The sequence below is a fragment of the Anopheles aquasalis genome, chromosome 3, assembly GCF_943734665.1.
Source record: "Anopheles aquasalis chromosome 3, idAnoAquaMG_Q_19, whole genome shotgun sequence".
Classification (NCBI taxonomy): Eukaryota; Metazoa; Arthropoda; class Insecta; order Diptera; family Culicidae; genus Anopheles; species Anopheles aquasalis.
In genome coordinates, this window is record NC_064878.1 from 30552613 (window position 1) to 30578088 (window position 25476).

Consider the following 25476-nt stretch of genomic DNA (forward strand, 5'->3'; position numbering starts at 1 on the left):
TATAATAATTAATTCATATGCAAAAACATGAGAAAAGCAAAGAAGAGCGGCGTGCAAACAAAATGCAACGCAGAGCAATTAAATGCACGCTTTGTCCAACAACTTTCTCATTTGTTTGTTCGCGAGAACGTCACATGCAAAATTTCCATTCATACACTCTCTCAAAATTAAAATGTACAGATTGTGGAATATATTTCAACACAAAGAAGAGCCTGCAATTGCACAAAAAGAGAGAACACTAAAAAAAACATCAAATGTACAATTTGTGGTAACAAGTTTTCTAACCAAAAATGTTTGCCCACAACACATGCTCAAAATTCATGGCATTTGAATTCATAAAACGGTGGAAGGCACCGTCGCCGAATTGCCAACGACTTCTGCCACTCCAGGATGATGAAGGAGACATAATCGACGATGAGCCTGCAACTGCGGAGGAGCTTGCCGTCATCGACGATGACTAGCAGTAGTAATCGAAAATCCCACCCACAAGTATTTTTGCATACAGTGCAAAAGAAAATACAAAAGCAAAGATACTTTGCGTAATCATGTACGGATAATTCACCGAAAGCCAGAAAGCGCTTCAGAAAGGGAACAGCTTCTTTGCGAGATGTGTGGATTACATAGCAAGCAAGTATAGCAAGACATGAATACTGGGGGATGGGGGATACTGAAATTCTGGAGCGGGTGGTTTAACCCAGCCGGCAGGATGACGAGTCGTACGTACGCAAAAAGGGGTACGAAAAAGCGGAGAATAAGGAGAACACTTTTGGACGGTCACGGAAGACCACGCCACGAACAGTCTCAATAAATCGGTAAATCGGATAAACGCCGATTCTAAACAAGAGCCAAGGACACAATGAATGAATTAAACAGTTAAACATTGATCTTGAAATTTAACTTCCCCTCCCACCTTCCGTCACAACGTACCGGGAGTCGCGTTGCCAGTCTGATCGCAGGCATGCCGCCGATATGTCTACTATTGGAAGAAGATCTACGTGTGCGTGAGAGGAAACTGGCGGAGCCGGACACAGCAGTGGGAATCATTCGGAAGGAGGAGCGTATGACAATCATCACGCTGTGGCAAGGAGAGTGGGATAAGGACGGCAAAAACCCAGCGTCGAGTCGCTACATCCGCCGCGCATACCGGATCATCCCCGAAATGGACGCCTGGACAGCCCGGAAGCATGGACGGCTAACCTTCCAGTTGTCACAAATGCTTTCGGGACACGGGGGTTCTTCCGGGAGTTCATGCATATGAAGAACCTGGTCGATTCTCCGTTCTGTCCGAGCTGCCCGGGCGAGGGGTCGCTTACACCGAACAATCTATTAAGCAACCTGCTCCACAGCGAGGATCGGTGGTCCTCGATCTTGGCAGTGGTGAAAAGAATTATGGACGAGCTCCAGCTGCAGTGGCAGGAATACACTCAAATACCATCGGACACGGGCAGTTGGAACGCGGAACTGGAAGCAGCAGCAGCCGCTCGTCAAGAAGCGCAAAGGCTGCGCAAGAACGAGAGGCAGAGGCAGGCTAACGCCAGGAGGCGACCGCGCGGAGCAAACGAGGATCAACATGCGTGATCAGCCCTGCAGTTTTCTGCAGCCGAGCTACCTAGTGGATAACCTATCAAGGTTTAACTTATCCCACTGGCGATTTGCCATACCAGGAATAGAGAAGAGGGGGGAGGTGGGGAGGGGGGGATGACATGCTGTACAGATGTAGGCGGTGCCAGTGATATTTTCATTTTGCGTTAATAAATCGCCGAACCGGCCTGATATGTAATACTTATGTATATGACAAATATATTCTTATACTTTCTGCAGGTTTAGCGGAGGTGCTTACGGGCGCTCTAGAATTCCTGCCACCACTTACAGATATTAAATTAATTGTGCATTCAGACGGTATGCACTTGGACAAATTTGCAAATTCCAGATTAGAGTGTTGGACCATGCTCGCCAAAATCAAAGAGGCGACCTATTTAGGCGAAGTGTTCCTAGGGGCATTACTAAACGCTAAGCGCCCGAAAGACGCTCCACGACACACAGTTCGGTTTTACCTGTCGGTTCGGTCCTCGCAAAATCCAAATTCGTTAAAAAAAAATCCAACCATCGACCATGGATGCTAATCCGACATTGGCCAACGTAAGTAATTTACGGCTTTTTTGTGGCATTTTTGCTGCAAAGCGTACAGTTTAAATGAAGCACTGTGGCTCAGCCTAGGGCCCGAATGTGCGGATACATGGGCTCTCACACAGGCCTTCTTTGTGTTCGTTCTCGTTCTTAGCCTCTAGATGGTTTGGACGAGATGCTGGCAAGCAGTGATGCTTTTTACATCGAGATTTCGCACACTCTGGCCAAGGTCGCTGAGATTAGAAAGAAGGCAAAGGAGTCGACGCGGAAGGCCGACGAGTATCTTGCTCTGCGCGAGATAATGTACTATCCGGTGATGGGAGGCGTTTTCTGCTCTATATATATCGGCAAGTGTCCTAGTGATTTACGCTCGACGTACGACGCTGTACAACCGCAGCTTGCAATTTTGCTTTCAGCTGAGCTGTTGCAGCAACGCCGAGCACAAGCAGCAACTAAGGCTACAGTGGTGCGCCGATGGCACAATGGCACGTGAAAAAGCAAACCTGGCTGGTTATGTGGCGCGTGCTGCCGCGAGGCCGAGTGCATACGGCCGGAGTTTTTGTTGGCGACAGCAGACCGACAGACGCCGATTTCATGCGCTGGTTTGTGGAGAGCGCGAACAAAATCACTCAGTCCGGTGATCCTGTCCCAGTCCTGCCGTGGATCCCGGTGAAACTAGCCCATTTCATTGGCGATGCTGAAGCACATGCGCTGGTGATGGGTAAGAACAAAATTTTGAGCTTAACTTAATCAAATTCATTCTCCTAACATACTCATCTGCTTCTGACACTCACTAGGGACGGCTTCTTCGAACGCAGCGGATGCATGTCCGAAAGGGCTGTGCAAGGTATGGGGTGTAGAGAGCGTGCCGTACTACCCGCTGGAGGCAGGTCCTGAACGGGGTGAGGAATGCTTCTTGGCGCCCCTGGCCAAGAAGAAGTTTGTGTGCCGTCCGTCGCCCGTGCACGAACTGGCCGCATTCCACCCCGTGAGGGACGTTATCGTGTGCGACCTGGTGCACATGTTGTACGGAGGCATCACGCCGACGATACTGCTGCATCGCACCAAGAATCAGCGGCTCCTCAAGTGCATCAAGGCAGCGTCTCGGTGTTTGCCCACCGAGATGCTCGCTGAGATACAACATGCCAACCTAGACAAGATGACGCGGAAAGAGCTAGGCTTTGCATTTGTAGTGGGTGTGACTGCCTTTGAGAACCACTTCTCGGCCGCCATGTTCGAGCTGTTCCTGAAGCTCTGGTTGGGGGTGCGAATGCTGGCCATTGACGCCACTAGTGATGGGCGCTCGGAATCGCACCCACGATTCCGATCCGACTCCGAGTGCAAAAAATCGGAGTCGATTCCGAATCTGCTCCGGAATCGATTCCGAGCCGGAGTCGATTCCGAGCCGGAGTCGATTTCGAGCCGGAGTCGATTCCAAGCTGGAGTCGATTCCAAGCCGGAGTCGATTCCGAGCCGGAATCGATTCCAAGCTGGAGTCGATCCACGAGTCGATTCCAAGTCGGAATCGATTCTGGGAGTTGAGTTCAGCTATGATTCCAGACGCTACCTGAACAGAGTTCAATTGTTACTTGGGGGGGGGGGGGGGGGGGGGGGGGTAGGTCGGAGCAGTGACTGTTCTTCTGCTTTGGTACGGCATTCGCCGTTTATGTTGATTGTTTTGTTTTAGCTTCCGCTGTCGTTTTCGTTTTCGCGGCCTACTAGACCACCGAAGCTATTAATGATTGTAGGTCAGCGGCCACCTTTTCCCTACCCTCCCGGTTTCTTCCGCAGAGTTGGGTTATTAAATGTATCCGATTCATTCAATACTTGGGTTTAAGCCGTTTGCGCATACTCTGTTTACGCTTTTCTGCCTTGGCATGGTATTTCCTGACCGTGAAAATTATCGGCTAATTGCTGTAATAGCCAAAAACACTCGTTGTTTACTAGAGCCAAGGTCACAAGGAATGAATACTACAAATAGTTAAACATTGACCTTGATTGAGGTTGATCAAAGTTTATCGATAACACGATGCCCCATTGAAGGGTTCAAAGTAAATAATTATTGAACTGTGGCAGTTATGTGAGTTGGGTTTATCAGCACATTACTTGCGTAGTTTTTTTTTCAAATCATTCGGCCAGAGACATTCATATTTATATCAATATATGTTTCCGCCGTCCCGGAAGGTCGCTGCATCGCTGACTTGCGCTGGTGTCGCGTGTGTCTAATGCTGTTCCTTATTCACTATTCTGACCGGATATTACATTTCATGCTAAATCGCCATGCGGGCGGTGTTATGTCTGAAATTCAATAAAACAACCATTGCCCGAACATCCGGATATGCTGACCGGATAGGACCAATTATTGGCGTAATAGCGCAAAGTTTGTCCTATATAAGGCAGCACCTAGGCCATATCGGTAATTAGATAAGCGCTTATCTCGATCGAGAGTGGATGTCCATTTGGTGAGGAATCTCGTTTCGTTCGAATTTGGTCGTTGCGTGGATCGGTTTGCCGCTTAGAAAGACTAGTTGCCCATTCAGCAGCAATCCGCTTGCCGTCGGTCGTGGTGGATCGGGATCGCTATAGCGGAACACGGCATCCGTCCCAACGATCGCGTTGATCGTTAGCGGAAGTTTCTCCAGCTCTCGCATCATCCGGCCGATTGCATCAAACGCACGTATGATTGCTAGCGAGCGTTCTTCGATCGTTTCGTGCAGGACTTCGATCTCCTTCGGTGGCCACGGTTGCAGGGCCGTCTCGAACTGCGACGCCAGATAGTTGATTTGCTTCACCGGTATGTCGTAGTGTGCTTGCAGCAGAAACAACACGATCGAGCGTCCCGTCAAACGCTTCTGACCGATCGGATCACTGGCCTGTCCCCAGACGCACGATTCCGTAATCAAACCATCCTTAAAGCGCCGCAATTCTGCTTTTCCTTTCCAGAACGACCGGAACGCTTCGCTCGCAACTGTATCGACCGCTTCGGGGCCCTTGTCGATCACATCGAAGGCTTCCGCAGGGTTCAAACAGAGCCCGATCGTGCAACCGTGCGGGTATTCCGAGGTTCTCGCTAGTGGCACAAGACAGCTGACTCGCGATCCGAGTCCTTTTCGTAGCAGTTTCTCAACCATCCTCGTGTATAATCGAGTCGATCGATCTCCTCGGCAAACGATTCAATCGTGGCCGCAACCAACTCCGCTTCTTGTAGCGATACGAGATGATCATACTGGACGAAGGCGGGATAGCTGGCCAAAAACAATGGCAGAAAACAATTGATCTTACGATTGTCAAGCAGACGAATGGCGAGAGCGCTCTCCTGCTTCACTCGACGGTACAAATCCAGCGGTAGATTCGCGGTCAGGTTGAGTACACCGAGTGGATCCAGGAGCACGACATCGTAGAATCGATGGAAGGTGGCGATCGATTCACGGCTAATCTGCCCATCGAAACTCTGCCCCACCGTATCCCAGTTGGTCGCAGCCAACTGATTCCAGAACAGCCGTATAATCTGCTCATGTTCGGGTAGATGCGCTTGTTCTGCAGCAGATGCGCGATGTAGAACGTGATCAGGCCACCATCGAACGCGTACCGGTCACGGTCAAAGTGTCGCCGACGAGCCCAAACCTTCAGCAGTATGATCGCTTCCCGCAGACCATCCGATTGGATGGTGCTTTCAAGCAATTCCGCATTCTTCGCCAATCGTACAGAATTGAGTTCTTCTGCGGTAACCGTTTGGCCGATCAGGGCTGGTCGTACGTTGTTGTTCTCGGGGAGGAACCGCTTTTTCGAGAACTTCTCCCGTACTTCTGGCCAGATGAAGTACCCTTCCTTCCTTCAGCATCTGTTCCGTCTACATCCGGAACAGATTGGAGTGATAGTAGTTTTCCGTTTCCTTCAGCCCTCCTCGACGGTGGGAGGTTTGTAGAGTGCCTTGATGGCCTTAACGTGTGAGCGCACGGTGGCAGAGAGGACCAGAGCAGTAGTAGGCGAGAATCAGATTCTTCAGAATTCGTACTAGATTGGGCACAATCTGCATCGGCAATATGGGGGAAAAGATGGAAAGTTGGTGTAAACAGAAGGATACGACGAAATCACCTTCGTTCGCAGTGCTAGCCAATATAGATCTTCATTTTCCGATCCGAAACGCAATACTGCAGCTGGCGATTTACGTGACATTTTCGGACGTAGCTCAGTGGCGGGGAAAAGGCTGAACACGGAATCGGGAACAGAAGCCAACTTCAGCGGGTGCCAGCAACCCCAAGAATACTTTTCCTTACTATCGTAATATAAAACACTTCAATTGTGAGTTATCATCACTAACGAGCAGCGAACCAAACGAATGCGCAAACATGTCCGTTCATGTTTGTCTGTTTTGGTTAATAAGCCGGGGATACACGAAGCGTATAAACTCAGAGTGTTATACCAAGGTTATTATACCAAAATATTTACGGCAAGGCAGAATGGTATACAATCGCTAAAAAACAGCAACAACACCTAAAAATGTACAAAAAGATGTAAAAAAATCAACTTTTCCCGTCGATTTATGATTTTGCAGCCAAAATGGCGTCGCGTCAGTGTGCGTCCCATTGTGTCAGTACAATTTTTTATCGCGCGCAGTTCAGATCATTCCTGTGTTTCAAAGTTTTCATAGGTGTGTTTCAGGTTTCTTTTACGATTCCAACATGTACAATTCAATGCGCGATGAAGTAAGTAAACTATCTATCTTTTTAAACTGTTAATCCATTTGTTAAATCCAACGAGATTGCTCAGATGTGATGCGTGTGCTCTTCCTGTGCTCTAGTGAACCCATCTCCCCCCTCTCCCCCCAATTGAACTGTACTTCGAGTGAAAGGTCGATCACCACCGGGGGGTACGTGGTGTTCTGGGGGTGCTCGGTGTGCGTTTTCTTTTCGTACGTGCACGTTTCCCCCCCCCCCCCCCTTCCAGGTCCCATGCTGTTTTCGTGGTAACAATTATAAGGTTAAGATCGGATGTTGGCCACGCAGCTCAGCGTCGATGATTCGGAGGATGTTCGTCCCAACGCGGGTTCCTCGGGATTGTCCCGGTCGAAGCGGCTCGGCTAGGCCGCGGCCAATCTTTGACTTGCTTCCTTGCGGGTGTCCGGCGACTCGCTGTTGAATTCTTTCCCTTTTATATCATTCGGGTGCCCACCACTCGTGACAGTCCGCCTCCTCTCCCCTCGGCCCTTCGTCCCGGCATAGCTCCGCCTAGCTCGATCGTATTTTGCCGCGCGCCGTTTCCAGGAATTTCGTCTGGTGCTTCTATTCGCAACATCGGCGCGCGCGTGCCGCTACCCGCAATTTTGGCGCGTTTGCGTTGCTCTTCACCGCGCCTTTCGTAGTCGTGGTGACCTCTTCGTGTTGTTGGTAGCCGCGCTGTTGTCGTGGCGACCTCTTCATCGATGGTGATCGCTGGTCGCCTCATTTCCAACGTGTTTGATCGTGTCCACCCTTGCTGACGGTCGTCGCGTCGTAACATCGGACAATACAAACCGGCCACCGCAGGAAACGGAAGAAATAGCCGATCATTTTTTTCGAGCTTCTGAGCTTGTTTTTATTCCTCTTGAAGTCCGTATGTATCGTTATGGTTCGATCGTTGAACTTTAGGCTCTTAGATTCCCTAAATCTCGGGTCTAACTTATTTGTCGTGCCTTGTGTTATGTAGACATTATCATTTTTCCTTTTGCTCTATGAAGATTATGCCTAACTGAAAAAAAAGTTTTCCGCTGCTTGGCAAACGCTAGTGTGTCATGAAAATGAACTGTGTCTTTGTAAACTTAGGCCTTCCGGAGAATCCATTTCGCAAACATTATGCTTATATGTATTGTACATTTCTGTTGCTTCATTTTCATGCAGGCTGTTTGCTCCCTGTTTGCGAATCATTTTCCAACTCGCACCCAGATGTACTAACCATTATAATATTTCTCCAACAGGAATGTGCAAACATAAGATATATGGAAATAAGTCATCTATACGGCACGCCCGAATTTCGCAGCGACCCCTTCAAGTGCTTGGCTCCGCCAGATGACAATTTCCAACCCTGGCCAACGGAATATGAACCGTTTAGATGCGACGAATGCGATGCCGTTATCGACTGCCGGCCGGGCGAAGAGCAGAACGTGGAGAAACACGTTATGCAGCATCGTAAAGAAAAGGAAAGTATGATGGGTGAAATGTACGCTAAACGTCAAAGCAAAATGAAAAAAAGGTAATATGTCCAAAATGTCATAAACAATTGAACCAATCTGGACTCTCTCTCCACATGAAACGATTACACCCAATAGACAACTACAGTTGCAAGAAGTGTAAGGCAACATTTGCCAAAAAAAAGCAAGTTGCAAGCCATAGATGCCCGTACAGAAAAAGGTACAAATGTGACATTTGTGGCAAATCGTATAATAGATCACGTGGCTTGCGAATTCATATGAATATACATATGGGTAGATTTAAATGTACATTGTGTGATCACGCATGTGTAAGTTTAGCGATACTTAAACAACACATCGCAACACACAATGATTCTTTCCCTTGCGATATGGTTGGTTGCTCCTATGCGACCAATTCACAATCTAGGTTGGAAATGCATTTAAAAGGCCATGCAAATGGCTACCAGTGTGACGTATGTCATAAAACTTTTATAAATAATCGAGCCTACCTTTCACACCGTGACACGGCACACAAGCGGCACGCATCGGTAAGCGATTTTGAAGAAGAATTTATGGGCTTCGAAGATGCCGAATGTGTGGCCGAGCCTGCAAATGGAATTTGTGAGGAGCCAGGGTGGGAGATAGATGTGCCATCACCCGGAGTGGGTGATGAGGGACCATCAGCCGAGGTAGGCTTGGAGGAGGAGTCTCCAAATGGAATTTGTGAGGAGCCACAAAATGATGTGGCAGGGGCGGAGATAGATGTGCCATCACCCGGAGTGGGTGATGAGGGACCATCAGCCGAGGTAGGCTTGGAGGAGGAGTCTCCAAATGGAATTTGTGAGGAGCCACAACATGATGTGGCAGGGGCGGAGATAGATGTGCCATCACCCGGAGTGGGTGATGAGGGACCATCAGCCGAGGTAGGCTTGGAGGAGGAGTCTCCAAATGGAATTTGTGAGGAGCCACAAAATGATGTGGCAGGGGCGGAGATAGATGTGCCATCACCCGGAGTGGGTGATGAGGGACCATCAGCCGAGGTAGGCTTGGAGGTTGACGTGTGTCCACCCGAAGCGGGTGATAATCCCCAAAATGCCGAAAATATGGTTGTATGGATGTGCAATCAGTGCGATAAACAGTTTAATTTAAAAGACTCGCTAAACAGGCACAAGGCACGAAGCCACGGTTTGCCAAAACCTCGCATCCGATGCGACAAGTGCGAGGAAACATTCGTCTCGCAGGACAGTTTAAAAAGGCACTCGAAACGAAAACACGAGGAGCCGGTAGTTGAGAGGCCACAGCCTCAGATCTATCGTTGCAGCGAGTGCGGTAATGAGTACAAAAGCGCTGATAATCTCACAAGACACAAAAAAGTTCACAAGGAGCCAGGTTTGGTGTTTACTTGTGCAGAGTGCGCCACAATCTTTAAACACCAAGCTTCTTTAACGAGGCACATGAAATCTAAACACCAATAATCTCTTAATCAACGATCACCGCCAAAAGCGATTTGTTAGTATTTTATCTTTAACTCTTCGTGCGACACCTCCATCGTTGCTTGGTATCTTCCTCTTCCTTTTGCTCTTGCGAAAGTGAGCGTTGCAGACGACGCCCCACTGAACGGACTATGTTCGTTGTAGATGTGCTGAGAGGTAGATGACGATGGAGCGAAAGTTCGCATGACATGCTCCGCAAAGAGGAAAAGAAGGCTCATCTCCAGAGCCTTCTTTTCCTAACTCCTACTCATCGACGTCCTCGTCGTGCGGAGTGGTAACATGCCAAGGCACATTTCTTGTGCCATGGCATGGCCAACGATGAGAGGGGGGGAAGCTTTCCAACTTCATTGGGAAGTTTCCTTCAGAACTGATTCATCTTCTGTGTTCTGTCCCCGGCACTTGTTGCCGATTAATAAATATTATTTCAAAGTCTTTTCACCCAACAGGTTGAGCAACTACTGGCGGCACCCACCGAGGCCTGTTCGAGGACACCAATGTAATGGACAACGGTCCTTTTCAGGACCACCACCTATATCCCCAAAAAGAGTGCTCTCTTGCTTCTGTGTCCTATTGTCCTATGTTTTATTTCTACATCGCAAGCACGGTTGATTAAATTGCAATTTTCATTCATCCTCAGTTCGTCAACAAGAGAACCTGTACGATAGCTAGTTTTCAAAGTTATTTGAAGTATCGTGTAGTTGCAACATTCATACGCATGTGAAATCTACAACGTGTTATCTGAAATTTTCTCTTTCGTTGAGTTTCTACAGAAGGATCGGTCGAAGAGGAAACCGGTGTTACAGAAGTGAGCAACTACCAGCAGCAATGAAATTGCTAACGTACTGCCTGGTCGTTATTGGAGTAGAGAAAACGCAACCGTAGATCAGCGGCAACAGCAACTGTAGAGTGGTGTTGGCAGTTTGAAATTAGAACCATCGGTTCCGATCGGTTAGAGCTGTGATCTAACGGAAAAGAAACAGATCGTTTCTCAGATCAGACAGAGGCGGTGCGCTGTGCTCGACCACTGTGCTCGTCAATTGTGCTTGAAATCCAGTTTAGTTTAGAGTTTAAACCAAAAACTCAGGTAAGTGTCTAGATTTTAAATATGCTATAAGGCGGAAGAAATTTGACACATTAAAAGTTTAGTGCATGTGAAGAGTATGTGGTAAATGTGCAATTTAGTGAAGTTCATTCAGAGCAATAGTGTTCGAAATTATAAGAGCAATAGATTAAAAGCTGCAGTGCTTATTGTGATGTTCGGATCTTTCAATTATGCTTCTTTAACTTCTGTAAACTTAGCTGTATACACTGTTGGGTATATATCCATAAACCAGTTGTACATGGCGTAGCTGTTCAGCAACAAAGTAAATAATAAAATACTTTTTTTCCGATTTGCGATGATTTGATTTCTTTTATTGTTTCGCGTTATTTTGTTACTTTTTCGCGAAGGACAGTGCAGTTTAATAAGCAAATTTCGAACCATGCAAGTTAAAACGTCTCTTTGCTCTTATTAATTCTAACTCAACATCATCAGAATTGCACATACGCCCAGTCATTTTGTAGCGCATCATCGCAACAACTAATTAAGAGCAAATTTAACAGAAGTGTTTATCCAGACAATTGAAACCATTCCTTTCAATACCATTCTAGAGCACTCCGCTAATGGCTGATGTTAGTGATGTTTGGCAACATTTTGGTAAAATTGACAATGGCGCTAAATGCCAATATTGTCAGACTGTGATATCCTTTAGTGGGGGATCAACTTCCAACTTGAGACGGCATTTGCAGAAGAAACATGCAACAATACCAGTCAATAGAACAAGCAACAATACATCGAGCTCCAATGCTGCCACCAGCAATGCTGCCACCAGAACATTGCATAATTATTTTGGTTCTATTAAACCAATTTCTGCGGAAGCCAAACAAAAATTAGATACATTATTATTAATCATGATATGTAAGGAATATCACCCTTTTTCTATAGTAGATGATACTCATTTTAAAAATTTTGTTAAAGAATTGAATCCCAATTATGAACTTCCAAGCAGAAAAACCATGTCCAACGCCGCGTTACCTAGACTTTATAATAGTATTTTCGTTAAAGTTAAGGAAAAGCTGGCATTACCGAATTCGATTTCATTGACAGCTGATGGGTGGTCTGATATTAATCAAACCAGTTTTTTGGCCATTACAGCGCACTTTATTAATATGAACAACAAAATGGCGTCATATCTGCTGGAATGTTCTAAGTTTGATTCACCACATAGTGGGAAAAATATTGCGGATTTTATTAGAAATGTCGTCGCAAAATTTGAAATAGAAGAGAAAATATTTACGCTAGTTACGGATAACGCATCCAATATGAAATCAGCCGCATCAGAATTAAATTATATTCATCACAACTGTAGTGCACATACGATCAATTTGATAGTTCAACAAGCCATCCAGAAATCTATTAAAAGTACAGTGGAGGAGGTAAAAAATATAGTAATGCACTTTAAGAAGAGCAACAAAGCTACGCAAAAACTGGTAGAAATTCAGGAAAATTTAAATTTCAATACTCTAAAATTAAAACAAGACTCTATAACAAGGTGGAACTCCACTTACGACATGTTGGAACGTTTTTTCAAAAACAAAGTTCCCTTAGTATCATGCATTGCTAGTTTAAAAATACAATCTAATATATCTGATAATGATTGGACCATTATAGAGCAAAGCGTGAAAATTTTAAGTTTGCTTAACTTAGTTACTTTAGAAATTATGAGTGAAAAAGCAGCTACACTTTCAAAAATGGGAGTGTTAGTTTATTCATTAGAAGAGCAAATATCTAAAATATTGCTTGAAGACGACTTGGTTGGAGAAGTTAAAAAATAGGGGGTCTATTAATAAGAGGTATAAAGGATAGGTTTACTGAGATGAATAATTCAGATTTAGTTTCGTTTGCAATATTGCTAGATCCTAGATTTAAGAAACAAGGTTTTTTGGGAGATTCGATGCGTTTTGAAATTATCTATGATTCAATGATAAGTAAAATGATTTCTCATTATGAAAGCTCTCTTAGGCAGGTTCAAGGACAGGTGGCCGAAGATGAAGAAAGCGATGAGGATGGGGAAATATGGAACGTTTTAAAAAAACAATGCACGACAAAAAGGGTTGATAGCAGTCCGAGAATAGCGGCAGCTGTCGAGTTAGATCGTTATTTGAGTGAAGCAAATATAAAAATTAAAGAAAATCCCTTATTGTGGTGGACAGAACGAAAAACGATCTATCCTGCATTAAGCACTTTTGCACAGAAGTATTTAAGTGTGCCAGCTACATCAGTTCCTTGCGAACGAATTTTCTCAAAGGCTGGTCAAATAATGACAGAACGGAGAAGTAGGTTAACTGCGAAAAAAATAAACGAAATGCTATTCATTCAACAAAATCACGAGGAGGAAGAATAGGTGAAAAGGAAATTGTATTTTAGTGTGTTAAGTAATTGTAGCTAATTAAGTAAGTGTATGGAATTATAACACATGGATACAGAACTATGAATAAACGAATAGTGAATTTTGTAATGGTTTGAAGTGAACTGAAGAACAACGAACTTGGAAAAAATGAGAAACTGCAACGTATTACCTACCAACCACCCCCCCCGGCCCCTAGGCAACAAACCGGAATCTTCGGAATCGATTCCGGGAGTCGATTCCGGCTGATGTCGGAATCGTCCGGAATCGATTCCGGGCTGAGGCCTGTTTTGCCCATCACTAGACGCCACGCCATTCAATCTGCCCGCCAGCACGCACCTGAAGGACTTCGTCGACGGATCGGCGAATGTTTTCCGACCAGGGCAGGAAAAGCAGATAGGAACCAGTTACTACTAGTGGCAGGTTTTGTGTTTTGTTTTGCATGTTGTGTGTGTGCAGAGGAAAAGCGGTTATGCGTGTTTTCCGTGAACGTAGTTTAATGCAGTGCAGTTAGAAATTAGAGAAATCACTGCATCTCCCTTTGGTCGGAGATTACAGTTCCGAGCTGTGTTTTTACAAGCTCCAGGTCGTGATTCTGTGGGCATTCCTTTACATGGCTCGTGAGGCCAGAGAGCACGGCGTGCAGAGCATGGCTGCTTTCGAGCGGCACATGGCTTGTGCCGTTTGCTGCCGGGATAACGTACTTCTGGGTCGAGGATATACGCTTTAAGATGGTGAGTTTGGAGCACCCTCACGGAATATGTTCTGTTTCCGTTGTTGGAGATGGATCAGAACGATTTCTAAAGGTATATTGTCACATGCCTCTCGCGAGAACTTTCGCTCAAAATTCCCTAATAAACGCAACGTTTGTGGACAAACAAACCGAGGAAGTTATTGTTCGCCGTGACTTTCATTCATGCCCTTTTAGTGTTCATTTCTTTCAGAATCTATACCGCAAGAAAGAAAAATGCCTTCATTTAGTGCAATTAACTGAAGGCCAATCATGTCTATGGGATAGGGGGCACCGCCTTTGCAGGAACTCGTTTCGCCAAGATGGCGCATTGGAGATAGCCTCCTGCTACAGAAGCGGACCTTAACGACCAATTTCTGCAAGAAGAAATGAAAATCGCTCCAAGCGTCATACCGTGCTTTTAGAAACGATCTGATTAAGAGCATGGCGACAGGGATTAGCAAGTAATTAAATGTTTATTACTGCAAACAATTATTAAATAATTCATTATTGACAAATATAATTTACCCTCCAACAGCTCCGAGTTCGTTTGTAAGGACAACACCATGGTTTAAGTACGAGGCCACGTCATTTATGACATGCACCAGTGAAACGGAGCCGTCCCTCAATAGAAACGATCACTGAAAATATTGAAAACGAAATGATTGCTTCGAGTCCAAACACTTCCTTTTCTCGCGTTTCCGCCTTCTCTTAAGGCGAAAGCTTTTATGTAATGAATGTAGTAGTGAAGATCATCTTCGTACAGATTCGATCATCTTCATCTTCTCAACAACTGTTGGACTACATAATCAAGTAGCAGCCCAGAAAATGAACGACAGTCGGAAACTACTTGGCGGCCCGGGCGAGTCCATCGAAGTTGATGAGTCCTCGCTTGTCAAGCGAAAAAATGACGATGCGACAAATCCTGCATATGGTCGCTCCTGATTTTTGAGTGGTCGCGGGATGGAGATAGAGCAACGATCGCGAGCGATATTGGATACCATTTGAACACAGCCTACAGTCGGTTTAAAATTCTGCAGCGCAACATGTGCGCGATAGTCTAGTAATACTTGGCGAACCGAACTGAAGAAAGGTCTCCTTGCACTGGTTTTGAATTCACGGCTCGTATTGATGCTACTGTGGCAAAATGACACTTGTAGTCGTGTGCAAGACCTTCCAATTATGGCATCCCTTCACTCGCTTGCCCAATCCATTTTTATCGGAAAGCTCTTTTATCGGCTCTGATTGGCCTTTCACCTTTCCGTCTCTACTTTTCGCTCTCACTTTTGCGCCTCCGTTGCTCCTTGACCGACTGAGGAAGTGCCACGATTTAATATCGGGCAAGTGGTGGAGTCCGCCACCTTTCCAGTAAAGAACTGGACCTTCTTCCTCTACAGTTCTTGACGTTGAATAAGGACGAATGAAAAAATAAAAAGAAATTTACCAAATACCACTTACTGATGTGGTTTGCAAAATGGTACCACTAAGAGTACATGTTCTGTTACTAAATATTACTACGCCTTGCTACCAGGACAGACCCAGGACATTCCGATCCACCGCATCAAAACGCACGTGTCTTCCGCTTAAAGCTGAAGTCCATTCTGGAGATTCTCTCGACAGGAGTATTTGAAGTACAAATCCAAGTTCGGAATAGAATCTCGTATTCACGTCATCGAGTACCAGAAAAGTGAACTGCCGCACCTGTACTGTTTGCCTGCCCGTTATTGCCTAGAGTGATAAGCACCTGACTACGATCCGCTCGTGTCTGTCGAAATTACGTATCAATAGTCCAAGACTTGATGGCAAATGTGCTTCGCAAATATAGTATTTAATCAGCCTTTAAGAGTCTTCAAAAATCTTAAAAGAAGTAAGCTCTTTTCCACTAAGGCTCCCGTGGATGCATGCAGTAAGACTGTAATAATAATTAACAGAGTACCTGCTTTATCCAGATTTTCACCAAATCGGAACCAAACCACGTCATTCTGAAAAGCTGGTTACGGGCCGTTGTAGATATTATCATCCATAAGTTGACGTCCTAAAATATACAAAGCAGAAGAAATTAATACACGCATAAACGAAATTCCAATACAACATACGACCATGTGCCAAGAAAACGAATATAAATACGCAATTAACTCCAGACGAAACATTTTCCATATTGGTTTGTTCTCTTTTCTTCCTCGAAGTACAAAATGAAGAACAAAAGCGAAGCATCGCTAGCGCTCCACACGTTTGAACACGTTCGAACACCTTTTTGTTTCGCATATATTAAGGAAGTCGGAACCGGCAGCCCCAACATCCTTTAAATAAAGATTCAAATATTTAACAAAAAAAACGCACGCTGACCGAATTTCTACGCGATATCTGCTTACCATATGACACAGAAAATAATAATATCTCTAATCGAAATCATTTTCCTAACAAAGAAAATCTGAACTGCTGCACACCAGTTTGCTTGGGCTTCCACACTTCTCTAGAATGAAAAATACCTAGAACATTCCAACATGGCGGCAAACACCAAACCGAACTACATTTCGCAAAAAGCAACCCGATAGACGGCGCATTGTTTGCCGACTTAGTTGAAGAACTTAATGCTCACAGGCCTACAGGGATACTGATAAAAGGCGTAGTCCGCAACGTGACACTACTAACAATAATAGCTGACATTGAAGGACAAAATAAGGTGACCAACACCAGCCACCATAGGAGCAACGACAGCAGTAGGAAGAGCGTGGTCGTAGCGAAGCGATGTCTATTCCCTGCAGATCGCAGGGAAGCAAGGGATCTGAGTGCCCTCAAGGCGGGGGATACCCGGCTAACATTTCCCTTGAGCGCGTGGCGGAAACGCCAAATTATCACCTGAATAACTTCAACCCCATACAGCAAATTGCAGTGAGCGAAGCTGGACATATGTTTCATGGGGGTGCTATGAGGAAATTAATGGAGCATCATAAGGCTAATTGGCACCGAGACGAATGTCATTTGTTTGACAAGAGAATGCAGAGCACTGTGAGCCTCAGTGCCAAAACTATTATCGCTGCGTTCACGAACTATTCTATATATGACTTGGATAAGTGGCCACTTAGCAGGCGAGCAGACTGAGCAGTTTGCCTTCCTGCTTCATTATGCGGCCGCGACCATTTTTCTCGATCTGGTGGAGATCGAAGATCTGGCAATAATCACCAAATTGCATCCATTCTTTCAACTTCTTCTTTTGAATCGTTGTACGTGGTGGCACAGCTGTGTCTGGATTTTGTTGTAGGACATATCCCCGACGAATGGAGAACGAATAATTGGCACAATATGTTGTACGTTATGGATGAAGTTCGAGCTTTCGGTCCCTTGTTCCTTCTATCAACGGACAGTTTCGAACATCTCATCCGGTGGTTCAGGGAACTAATTGTGGCTCACCACAAAGACAACCCTCTCGCTGTTTTTGATAACATACAACATATTACAAAACCACCACCACAATACCCAGTAGTGAAAGAAGAAGACAGCACAATAACGATTACGTTGAACGAGCATTGCAGGTTACAAAACATTACTGCCGACAAATGGTTCCTGATGAAGGACCTAAAAATTGTTGCAATGCTAAACATAGCTAGCAGGTATAACGATGCAGACCTGCTGCAACTTTGCGGAGTTCCACGAGCCAGAAATGTACGACCTGGAGCAAGTGATTACTAAGCTGTCAATGATTTCTATTGACAACCGATACTACTTCATTCCCGTCCCAGAATCATTTGCTCCGGGATACAGGGCAGATATTCTAGATCTAGAAAGAATAACAAGTGCTCATGCTCAACCTCAACCAACATCAATAGAGGAACGCCAGTGGCTGTATTGCGGGAATGACGGCTGTAATTTTAAAACCTACTGCCGGCACAGGCTGGTACACTACAAAATGGTGCATACAAACAAGTGGCCGTTTGTATGCACACAGTGCCACAAATCCTTCCGCCTATCTAATCAGCTACAATCGCACCTTCCCGATGATATAATCCTGATCCTCCCTCTTTCCCTTTCCCGCTCCAGAGTGTAAAACAACACCGATCACTAATTCTTATTTTTTTATACAGGATGGAGGCGTTCACGCAGTGTGTAGAGCAACTGCTGCGTGAGTCCCGGCGGCTGCTGACAACCATTGCAAACCCAGCAATGAGGGTGCTGGAAATCAGTGCCCTACTAATGATGTTCGCCGTGGAGAAGGCGAAACATTTAGCCAAAGGTAGGTGTTACCATATTTGCTATTACCAGAAATTTTTGACGTACCTTAACCATGCGGCTCCTCATATCGTATTGTTTCGTGGTAACGAGTTAATTAACGTTGCCCCAACCTTCCCGGTACTACGCTTAAGCGCGCTAGGAGGCTTCACGCGTGTGAGCATCATCTCGTAGCACCGGAACCGATGAACTTTTGCTGAACAGACATTTATCAAAGCAAAGATGAAATTCCTTGGTCAAAGTGTTGATAAAGAAGTTTTACACAAGAATCCTGGTAAGGTGAAAGCCTTTTGGAAGGAAATGAATCCATCGAATATCAAAAGGGTTGGAAAAAAAACAACTGCTAATTGAAAGTCACCAAGACGTTGTTATAAGTCATGTAATCGAATATTTGAAATCGGGGTTGACTCAGAATATTCCAGAGGAAGTATTCAAGACATTTCATTCGAAACAAGTAGAACTGAGTGTGGAGCAGGGTGTTCTTTTGAGGACACCACATTGTTGTGCCCTATAAATTGCCTACAAGCATACTCTTGGAAATACATTCCGTTCATCCAGGAATAGTTAAATGGGAGATAGTGTTATATATTCGTAGTGTGTAGTGCACATTGATTGCTATGTGCTTGGTTATGAAAAGGATAGCATCTAAGGTTAAGTCTTCTAGTACAAGCCATGGGCCCGGTCAAGATGTATGAAATATGTGATAAATATGGAATATGATATCAACGAGGTACTTATCGATAACGGCAAGCTGAATCAACTCATTACTGCACCAATAGGGCGTCTCCTGTGTGTGGTACAGCGTCCTTGCCCCTGCAAGCAACATGCAATTTTCGTGACCACCGTCGTTGGTAGAATCGATTCACCGATACTCTTGATTGTCGAGCTAAAACAAGTTGCTTAAAGACAAAAAATGTATTAATAAATCATAATTAATGATTATACAGTTTGGTAGCATATGTACAACTTATTACCTCAGGCATTTGACTGATTCTTTGAACTCATAGTAATTGCCCCGCGGATGAAGACTTTCTTCACGTTAGATTATGCCCAGGCGTCCCAACAGCATTTGTTGCGAGAGATCATCGGCTGAGCTGCACATGGGTTAATCTGTGCTCCAACGTTACGGAACACCGTTAAGGATGGGGGGTCTTTCCTGAAAATAGAATATACAAGTACGTGAATGACTACGATTTTCTCTTGGTTTTCGCTACAACACCAGTACAATCCTCAAGGCCATCACTGATCACACCACATTGATACCCCATGCAAAATTATTTCACTTGTACTGCGCAGCTTAAATGAAAATCAAAGAGCGCATTGCTTTAAATTTGCCGGAAACAGCGAATGGAAGGAATGGACGAGGCACGGCTAGTTTTCAACGCCCATCAATAAGAATACATTTTGTTGCTTGAAAAATATTAAGAACAAAATTGCCACAATCTGGGAATGCGCTCAGAGTGAGAAATTATTCAAACCATATTATCCAAACCCACGCCTAATTCCTATAACAATGCGAAATAAACTAAAAACAACAGGATGAAAATGATGCAGCTATAAGAGAATAGGTTTGCAAAATTTATGAATAACCGCAGCTTACCAAAAGGATACAGCATAACTTACCATCAAATCAATTACACCACATTTGAATCAACACTTTTTCGTTTTCCAAGAAAGTGGCACTGCCTCCGTCAAGTGCAAAAATGGCTGCGCAAACCACACCAAACCACACCTCGCAAAGAGCAGAACAAAATTGATCGAACACGAGCTGGCTGCGCCTTCTTTGCTCGATTCTGGCGAGCTAGTCGATGATCGCTTTTGGAGGGAACGCGATATCCCATAAGTTAGCAAATTAAGATTTGCGCATTGGAGTAAATGAGAAAGACGATGAGACAATTCTATCCATGGTCGTTGAAAATCGAGTTTGGAAATCGATTTTACGTTTTAAGTTACAAATTCAAAATCATTCAGAAATTCAATTCTATGAAATAAAATATGGATACAGAATAATTTCTGTGAATTCAAAATAGCTCTCAAAGTGGAAAATTCGAGAATCAAGTTTCATCGATCGAAAGTAGAGTTGTCTCATCGTCTATGTCATTTACTCCAATGCGCAAATCTGAAATTGCTAGCTTATGGGATCGCGCGTTCCCTCCAAAAGCGATCATCGACTAGCTCGCCAGAATCGAGCAAAGAAGGCGCAACATGCTCGTGTTCGATCAATTTTGTTCTGCTCTTTGCGAGGTGTGGTTCGGTGTGGTTTGCGCGGCCATTTTTGCACTTGACGGAGGCAGTGCCACTTTCTTGGAAAACGAAAAAGTGTTGATTCAAATGTGGTGTAATTGATTTGATGGTAAGTTATGCTGTATCCTTTTGGTAAGCTGCGGTTATTCATAAATTTTCTAAACCTATTCTCTTATAGCTGCATCATTTTCATCCTGTTTTTAGTTAATATCGTATTGCTGTAGTAATTAAGCGTGGGTTTGGATGATATGGTTTGATTAATTTCTCACTCTGAGCGCATTCCCAGATTATGGCAATTTTGTTCTTAATATTTTTTAAGCAACAAAATGTATTCTTATTGATGGGCGTTGAAAACTAGCCGTACCTCGTCTATTCCATCCATTCGCTATTAAGGGCAAATTTAAAGCAATGCGCTCTTTGATTTTCATTTAAGCTGCGCAGTACAAGTGAAATAATTTTGCATGGGGTATCAATGTGGTGTGATCAGTGATGGCCTTGAGGATTGTACTGGTGTTGTAGCGAAAACCAAGAGAAAATCGTAGTCATTCACGTACTTGTATATTCTATTTTCAGGAAAGACCCCCCATCCTTAACGGTGTTCCGTAACGTTGGAGCACAGATTAACCCATGTGCAGCTCAGCCGATGATCTCTCGCAACAAATGCTGTTGGGACGCCTGGGCATAATCTAACGTGAAGAAAGTCTTCATCCGCGGGGCAATTACTATGAGTTCAAAGAATCAGTCAAATGCCTGAGGTAATAAGTTGTACATATGCTACCAAACTGTATAATCATTAATTATGATTTATTAATACATTTTTTGTCTTTAAGCAACTTGTTTTAGCTCGACAATCAAGAGTATCGGTGAATCGATTCTACCAACGACGGTGGTCACGAAAATTGCATGTTGCTTGCAGGGGCAAGGACGCTGTACCACACACAGGAGACGCCCTATTGGTGCAGTAATGAGTTGATTCAGCTTGCCGTTATCGATAAGTACCTCGTTGATATCATATTCCATATTTATCACATATTTCATACATCTTGACCGGGCCCATGGCTTGTACTAGAAGACTTAACCTTAGATGCTATCCTTTTCATAACCAAGCACATAGCAATCAATGTGCACTACACACTACGAATATATAACACTATCTCCCATTTAACTATTCCTGGATGAACGGAATGTATTTCCAAGAGTATGCTTGTAGGCAATTTATAGGGCACAACAATGTGGTGTCCTCAAAAGAACACCCTGCTCCACACTCAGTTCTACTTGTTTCGAATGAAATGTCTTGAATACTTCCTCTGGAATATTCTGAGTCAACCCCGATTTCAAATATTCGATTACATGACTTATAACAACGTCTTGGTGACTTTCAATTAGCAGTTGTTTTTTTTCCAACCCTTTTGATATTCGATGGATTCATTTCCTTCCAAAAGGCTTTCACCTTACCAGGATTCTTGTGTAAAACTTCTTTATCAACACTTTGACCAAGGAATTTCATCTTTGCTTTGATAAATGTCTGTTCAGCAAAAGTTCATCGGTTCCGGTGCTACGAGATGATGCTCACACGCGTGAAGCCTCCTAGCGCGCTTAAGCGTAGTACCGGGAAGGTTGGGGCAACGTTAATTAACTCGTTACCACGAAACAATACGATATGAGGAGCCGCATGGTTAAGGTACGTCAAAAATTTCTGGTAATAGCAAATATGGTAACACCTACCTTTGGCTAAATGTTTCGCCTTCTCCACGGCGAACATCATTAGTAGGGCACTGATTTCCAGCACCCTCATTGCTGGGTTTGCAATGGTTGTCAGCAGCCGCCGGGACTCACGCAGCAGTTGCTCTACACACTGCGTGAACGCCTCCATCCTGTATAAAAAAATAAGAATTAGTGATCGGTGTTGTTTTACACTCTGGAGCGGGAAAGGGAAAGAGGGAGGATCAGGATTATATCATCGGGAAGGTGCGATTGTAGCTGATTAGATAGGCGGAAGGATTTGTGGCACTGTGTGCATACAAACGGCCACTTGTTTGTATGCACCATTTTGTAGTGTACCAGCCTGTGCCGGCAGTAGGTTTTAAAATTACAGCCGTCATTCCCGCAATACAGCCACTGGCGTTCCTCTATTGATGTTGGTTGAGGTTGAGCATGAGCACTTGTTATTCTTTCTAGATCTAGAATATCTGCCCTGTATCCCGGAGCAAATGATTCTGGGACGGGAATGAAGTAGTATCGGTTGTCAATAGAAATCATTGACAGCTTAGTAATCACTTGCTCCAGGTCGTACATTTCTGGCTCGTGGAACTCCGCAAAGTTGCAGCAGGTCTGCATCGTTATACCTGCTAGCTATGTTTAGCATTGCAACAATTTTTAGGTCCTTCATCAGGAACCATTTGTCGGCAGTAATGTTTTGTAACCTGCAATGCTCGTTCAACGTAATCGTTATTGTGCTGTCTTCTTCTTTCACTACTGGGTATTGTGGTGGTGGTTTTGTAATATGTTGTATGTTATCAAAAACAGCGAGAGGGTTGTCTTTGTGGTGAGCCACAATTAGTTCCCTGAACCACCGGATGAGATGTTCGAAACTGTCCGTTGATAGAAGGAACAAGGGACCGAAAGCTCGAACTTCATCCATAACGTACAACATATTGTGCCAATTATTCGTTCTCCATTCGTCGGGGATATGTCCTACAACAAAATCCAGACACAGCTGTGCCACCACGTACAACGATTCAAAAGAAGAAGTTGAAAGAATGGATGCAATTTGGTGATTATTGCCAGATCTTCGATCTCCACCAGATCGAGAAAAATGGTCGCGGCCGCATAATGAAGCAGGAAGGCAAACTGCTCAGTCTGCTCGCCTGCTAAGTGGCCACTTATCCAAGTCATATATAGAATAGTTCGTGAACGCAGCGATAATAGTTTTGGCACTGAGGCTCACAGTGCTCTGCATTCTCTTGTCAAACAAATGACATTCGTCTCGGTGCCAATTAGCCTTATGATGCTCCATTAATTTCCTCATAGCACCCCCATGAAACATATGTCCAGCTTCGCTCACTGCAATTTGCTGTATGGGGTTGAAGTTATTCAGGTGATAATTTGGCGTTTCCGCCACGCGCTCAAGGGAAATGTTAGCCGGGTATCCCCCGCCTTGAGGGCACTCAGATCCCTTGCTTCCCTGCGATCTGCAGGGAATAGACATCGCTTCGCTACGACCACGCTCTTCCTACTGCTGTCGTTGCTCCTATGGTGGCTGGTGTTGGTCACCTTATTTTGTCCTTCAATGTCAGCTATTATTGTTAGTAGTGTCACGTTGCGGACTACGCCTTTTATCAGTATCCTTGTAGGCCTGTGAGCATTAAGTTCTTCAACTAAGTCGGCAAACAATGCGCCGTCTATCGGGTTGCTTTTTGCGAAATGTAGTTCGGTTTGGTGTTTGCCGCCATGTTGGAATGTTCTAGGTATTTTTCATTCTAGAGAAGTGTGGAAGCCCAAGCAAACTGGTGTGCAGCAGTTCAGATTTTCTTTGTTAGGAAAATGATTTCGATTAGAGATATTATTATTTTCTGTGTCATATGGTAAGCAGATATCGCGTAGAAATTCGGTCAGCGTGCGTTTTTTTTGTTAAATATTTGAGTCTTTATTTAAAGGATGTTGGGGCTGCCGGTTCCGACTTCCTTAATATATGCGAAACAAAAAGGTGTTCGAACGTGTTCAAACGTGTGGAGCGCTAGCGATGCTTCGCTTTTGTTCATTTTCTACTTCGAGGAAGAAAAGAGAACAAACCAATATGGAAAATGTTTCGTCTGGAGTTAATTGCGTATTTATATTCGTTTTCTTGGCACATGGTCGTATGTTATATTGGAATTTCGTTTATGCGTGTATTAATTTCTTCTGCTTTGTATATTTTAGGACGTCAACTTATGGATGATAATATCTACAAAGACCCGTAACCAGCTTTTCAGAATGACGTGGTTTGGTGCCGATTTGGTGAAAATCTGGATAAAGCAGGTACTCTGTTAATTATTATTACAGTCTTACTGCATGCATCCACGGGAGCCTTAGTGGAAAAGAGCTTACTTCTTTTAAGATTTTTGAAGACTCTTAAAGGCTGATTAAATACTATATTTGCGAAGCACATTTGCCATCAAGTCTTGGACTATTGATACGTAATTTCGACAGACACGAGCGGATCGTAGTCAGGTGCTTATCACTCTAGGCAATAATGGGCAGGCAAGCAATACGGGTGCGGCAGTTCACTTTTCTGTTACTCGATGACGTGCATACGAGATTCTATTCCGAATTTGGATTTGTACTTCAAAAACTCCTGTCGAGAGATTCTCCAGAATGGACTTCAGCTTTAAGCGGAAGACACGTGCGTTTTGATGCGGTGGATCGGAATGTCCTGGGTCTGTCCTGGTAGCAAGGCGTAGTAATATTTAGTAACAGAACATGTACTCTTAGTGGTACCATTTTGCAAACCACATCAGTAAGTGGTATTTGGTAAATTTCTTTTTATTTTTTCATTCGTCCTTATTCAACGTGAAGAACTGTAGAGGAAGAAGGTCCAGTTCTTTACAAGTTGAACGGTAACTTTTAATATTGAGTTGCTGTTTGCCACATACGTAGCCTGTTGAGGCATAATCCATGGCTATAACAACCTTTTTCTTGTTTACTTTAGCCAACAACCATTTATCAGCATTTTAGAAGGCATTTAAGTTCACATTTCAAGCTGTTGTAATTTTGTTGTATTGTTGTACGACAGGTGAATCCTGCAATGTGGAGGAATTTCTCAATTTCGGATAAATTCTTTGCATGCACGCCCGCTTCGCGCTTTTCAATTACGTACTAATAGCCATTTATTCCTGTTCGCGTTTCTTCTTCTGGAGCAAGTAACATTGGTATTTACGAAGAAGCCTCCGTTTTGGACTAAGTGCAATCCTTCAACGACATGGCTCATCGTCTTGGTCGCACTTCTGACTCCTACTGGAAAGGTGGCGGACCCCACCACTTGGCCAATGTTAAAACGTGGCACTT

At 44.3% G+C, this 25476-nt stretch overlaps 3 protein-coding genes and 1 pseudogene across 4 annotated transcripts in view; 2 read left to right on the forward strand and 2 right to left on the reverse strand.

Annotated features, from left to right (window-relative positions):
* The window catches only part of LOC126576295 (uncharacterized), a 472692-nt gene that overhangs the window by 167041 nt on the left and 280175 nt on the right, over positions 1-25476 (reverse strand). The window contains exon 1 of one of the 2 annotated variants that reach the window (XM_050237510.1): positions 19813-19893. The exons of the other annotated variant lie outside the window; for it this stretch is intronic. The gene's annotated coding sequence lies outside the window, so the exon portion shown is untranslated. Of the gene's footprint in view, positions 1-19812; positions 19894-25476 lie in introns of those variants that run through there. 2 annotated transcript variants of the gene reach the window in all.
* LOC126576560 (nucleolar protein 6-like) lies at positions 4560-7572 on the reverse strand (annotated as a pseudogene).
* LOC126576561 (zinc finger protein 668-like) lies at positions 8728-10615 on the forward strand. The gene is made up of 2 exons (XM_050237868.1): positions 8728-9682; positions 10557-10615. Exons 1-2 carry the CDS (start codon positions 8728-8730, stop codon positions 10613-10615), a joined length of 1014 nt encoding a protein of 337 aa, XP_050093825.1.
* On the forward strand, positions 12277-24392 carry LOC126576562 (uncharacterized). The gene is made up of 3 exons (XM_050237870.1): positions 12277-12448; positions 13039-13161; positions 24352-24392. Exons 1-3 carry the CDS (start codon positions 12277-12279, stop codon positions 24390-24392), a joined length of 336 nt encoding a protein of 111 aa, XP_050093827.1.

Coding starts and splice junctions, on each gene's coding strand:
- LOC126576561 (XM_050237868.1), top strand. CDS start 8,728: ATGCATTTAAAAGGCCATGCAAATGGCTACCAGTGTGACGTATGTCAT. Junction 9,683..10,556: donor AAAAGTTCACAAGGAGCCAG/GTTTGGTGTTTA, acceptor GAGTTTCTACAG/AAGGATCGGTCGAAGAGGAA.
- LOC126576562 (XM_050237870.1), top strand. CDS start 12,277: ATGCACTTTAAGAAGAGCAACAAAGCTACGCAAAAACTGGTAGAAATT. Junction 12,449..13,038: donor CTTAGTATCATGCATTGCTA/GTTTAAAAATAC, acceptor TGTGGTGGACAG/AACGAAAAACGATCTATCCT. Junction 13,162..24,351: donor AATAATGACAGAACGGAGAA/GTAGGTTAACTG, acceptor TGTATATTTTAG/GACGTCAACTTATGGATGAT.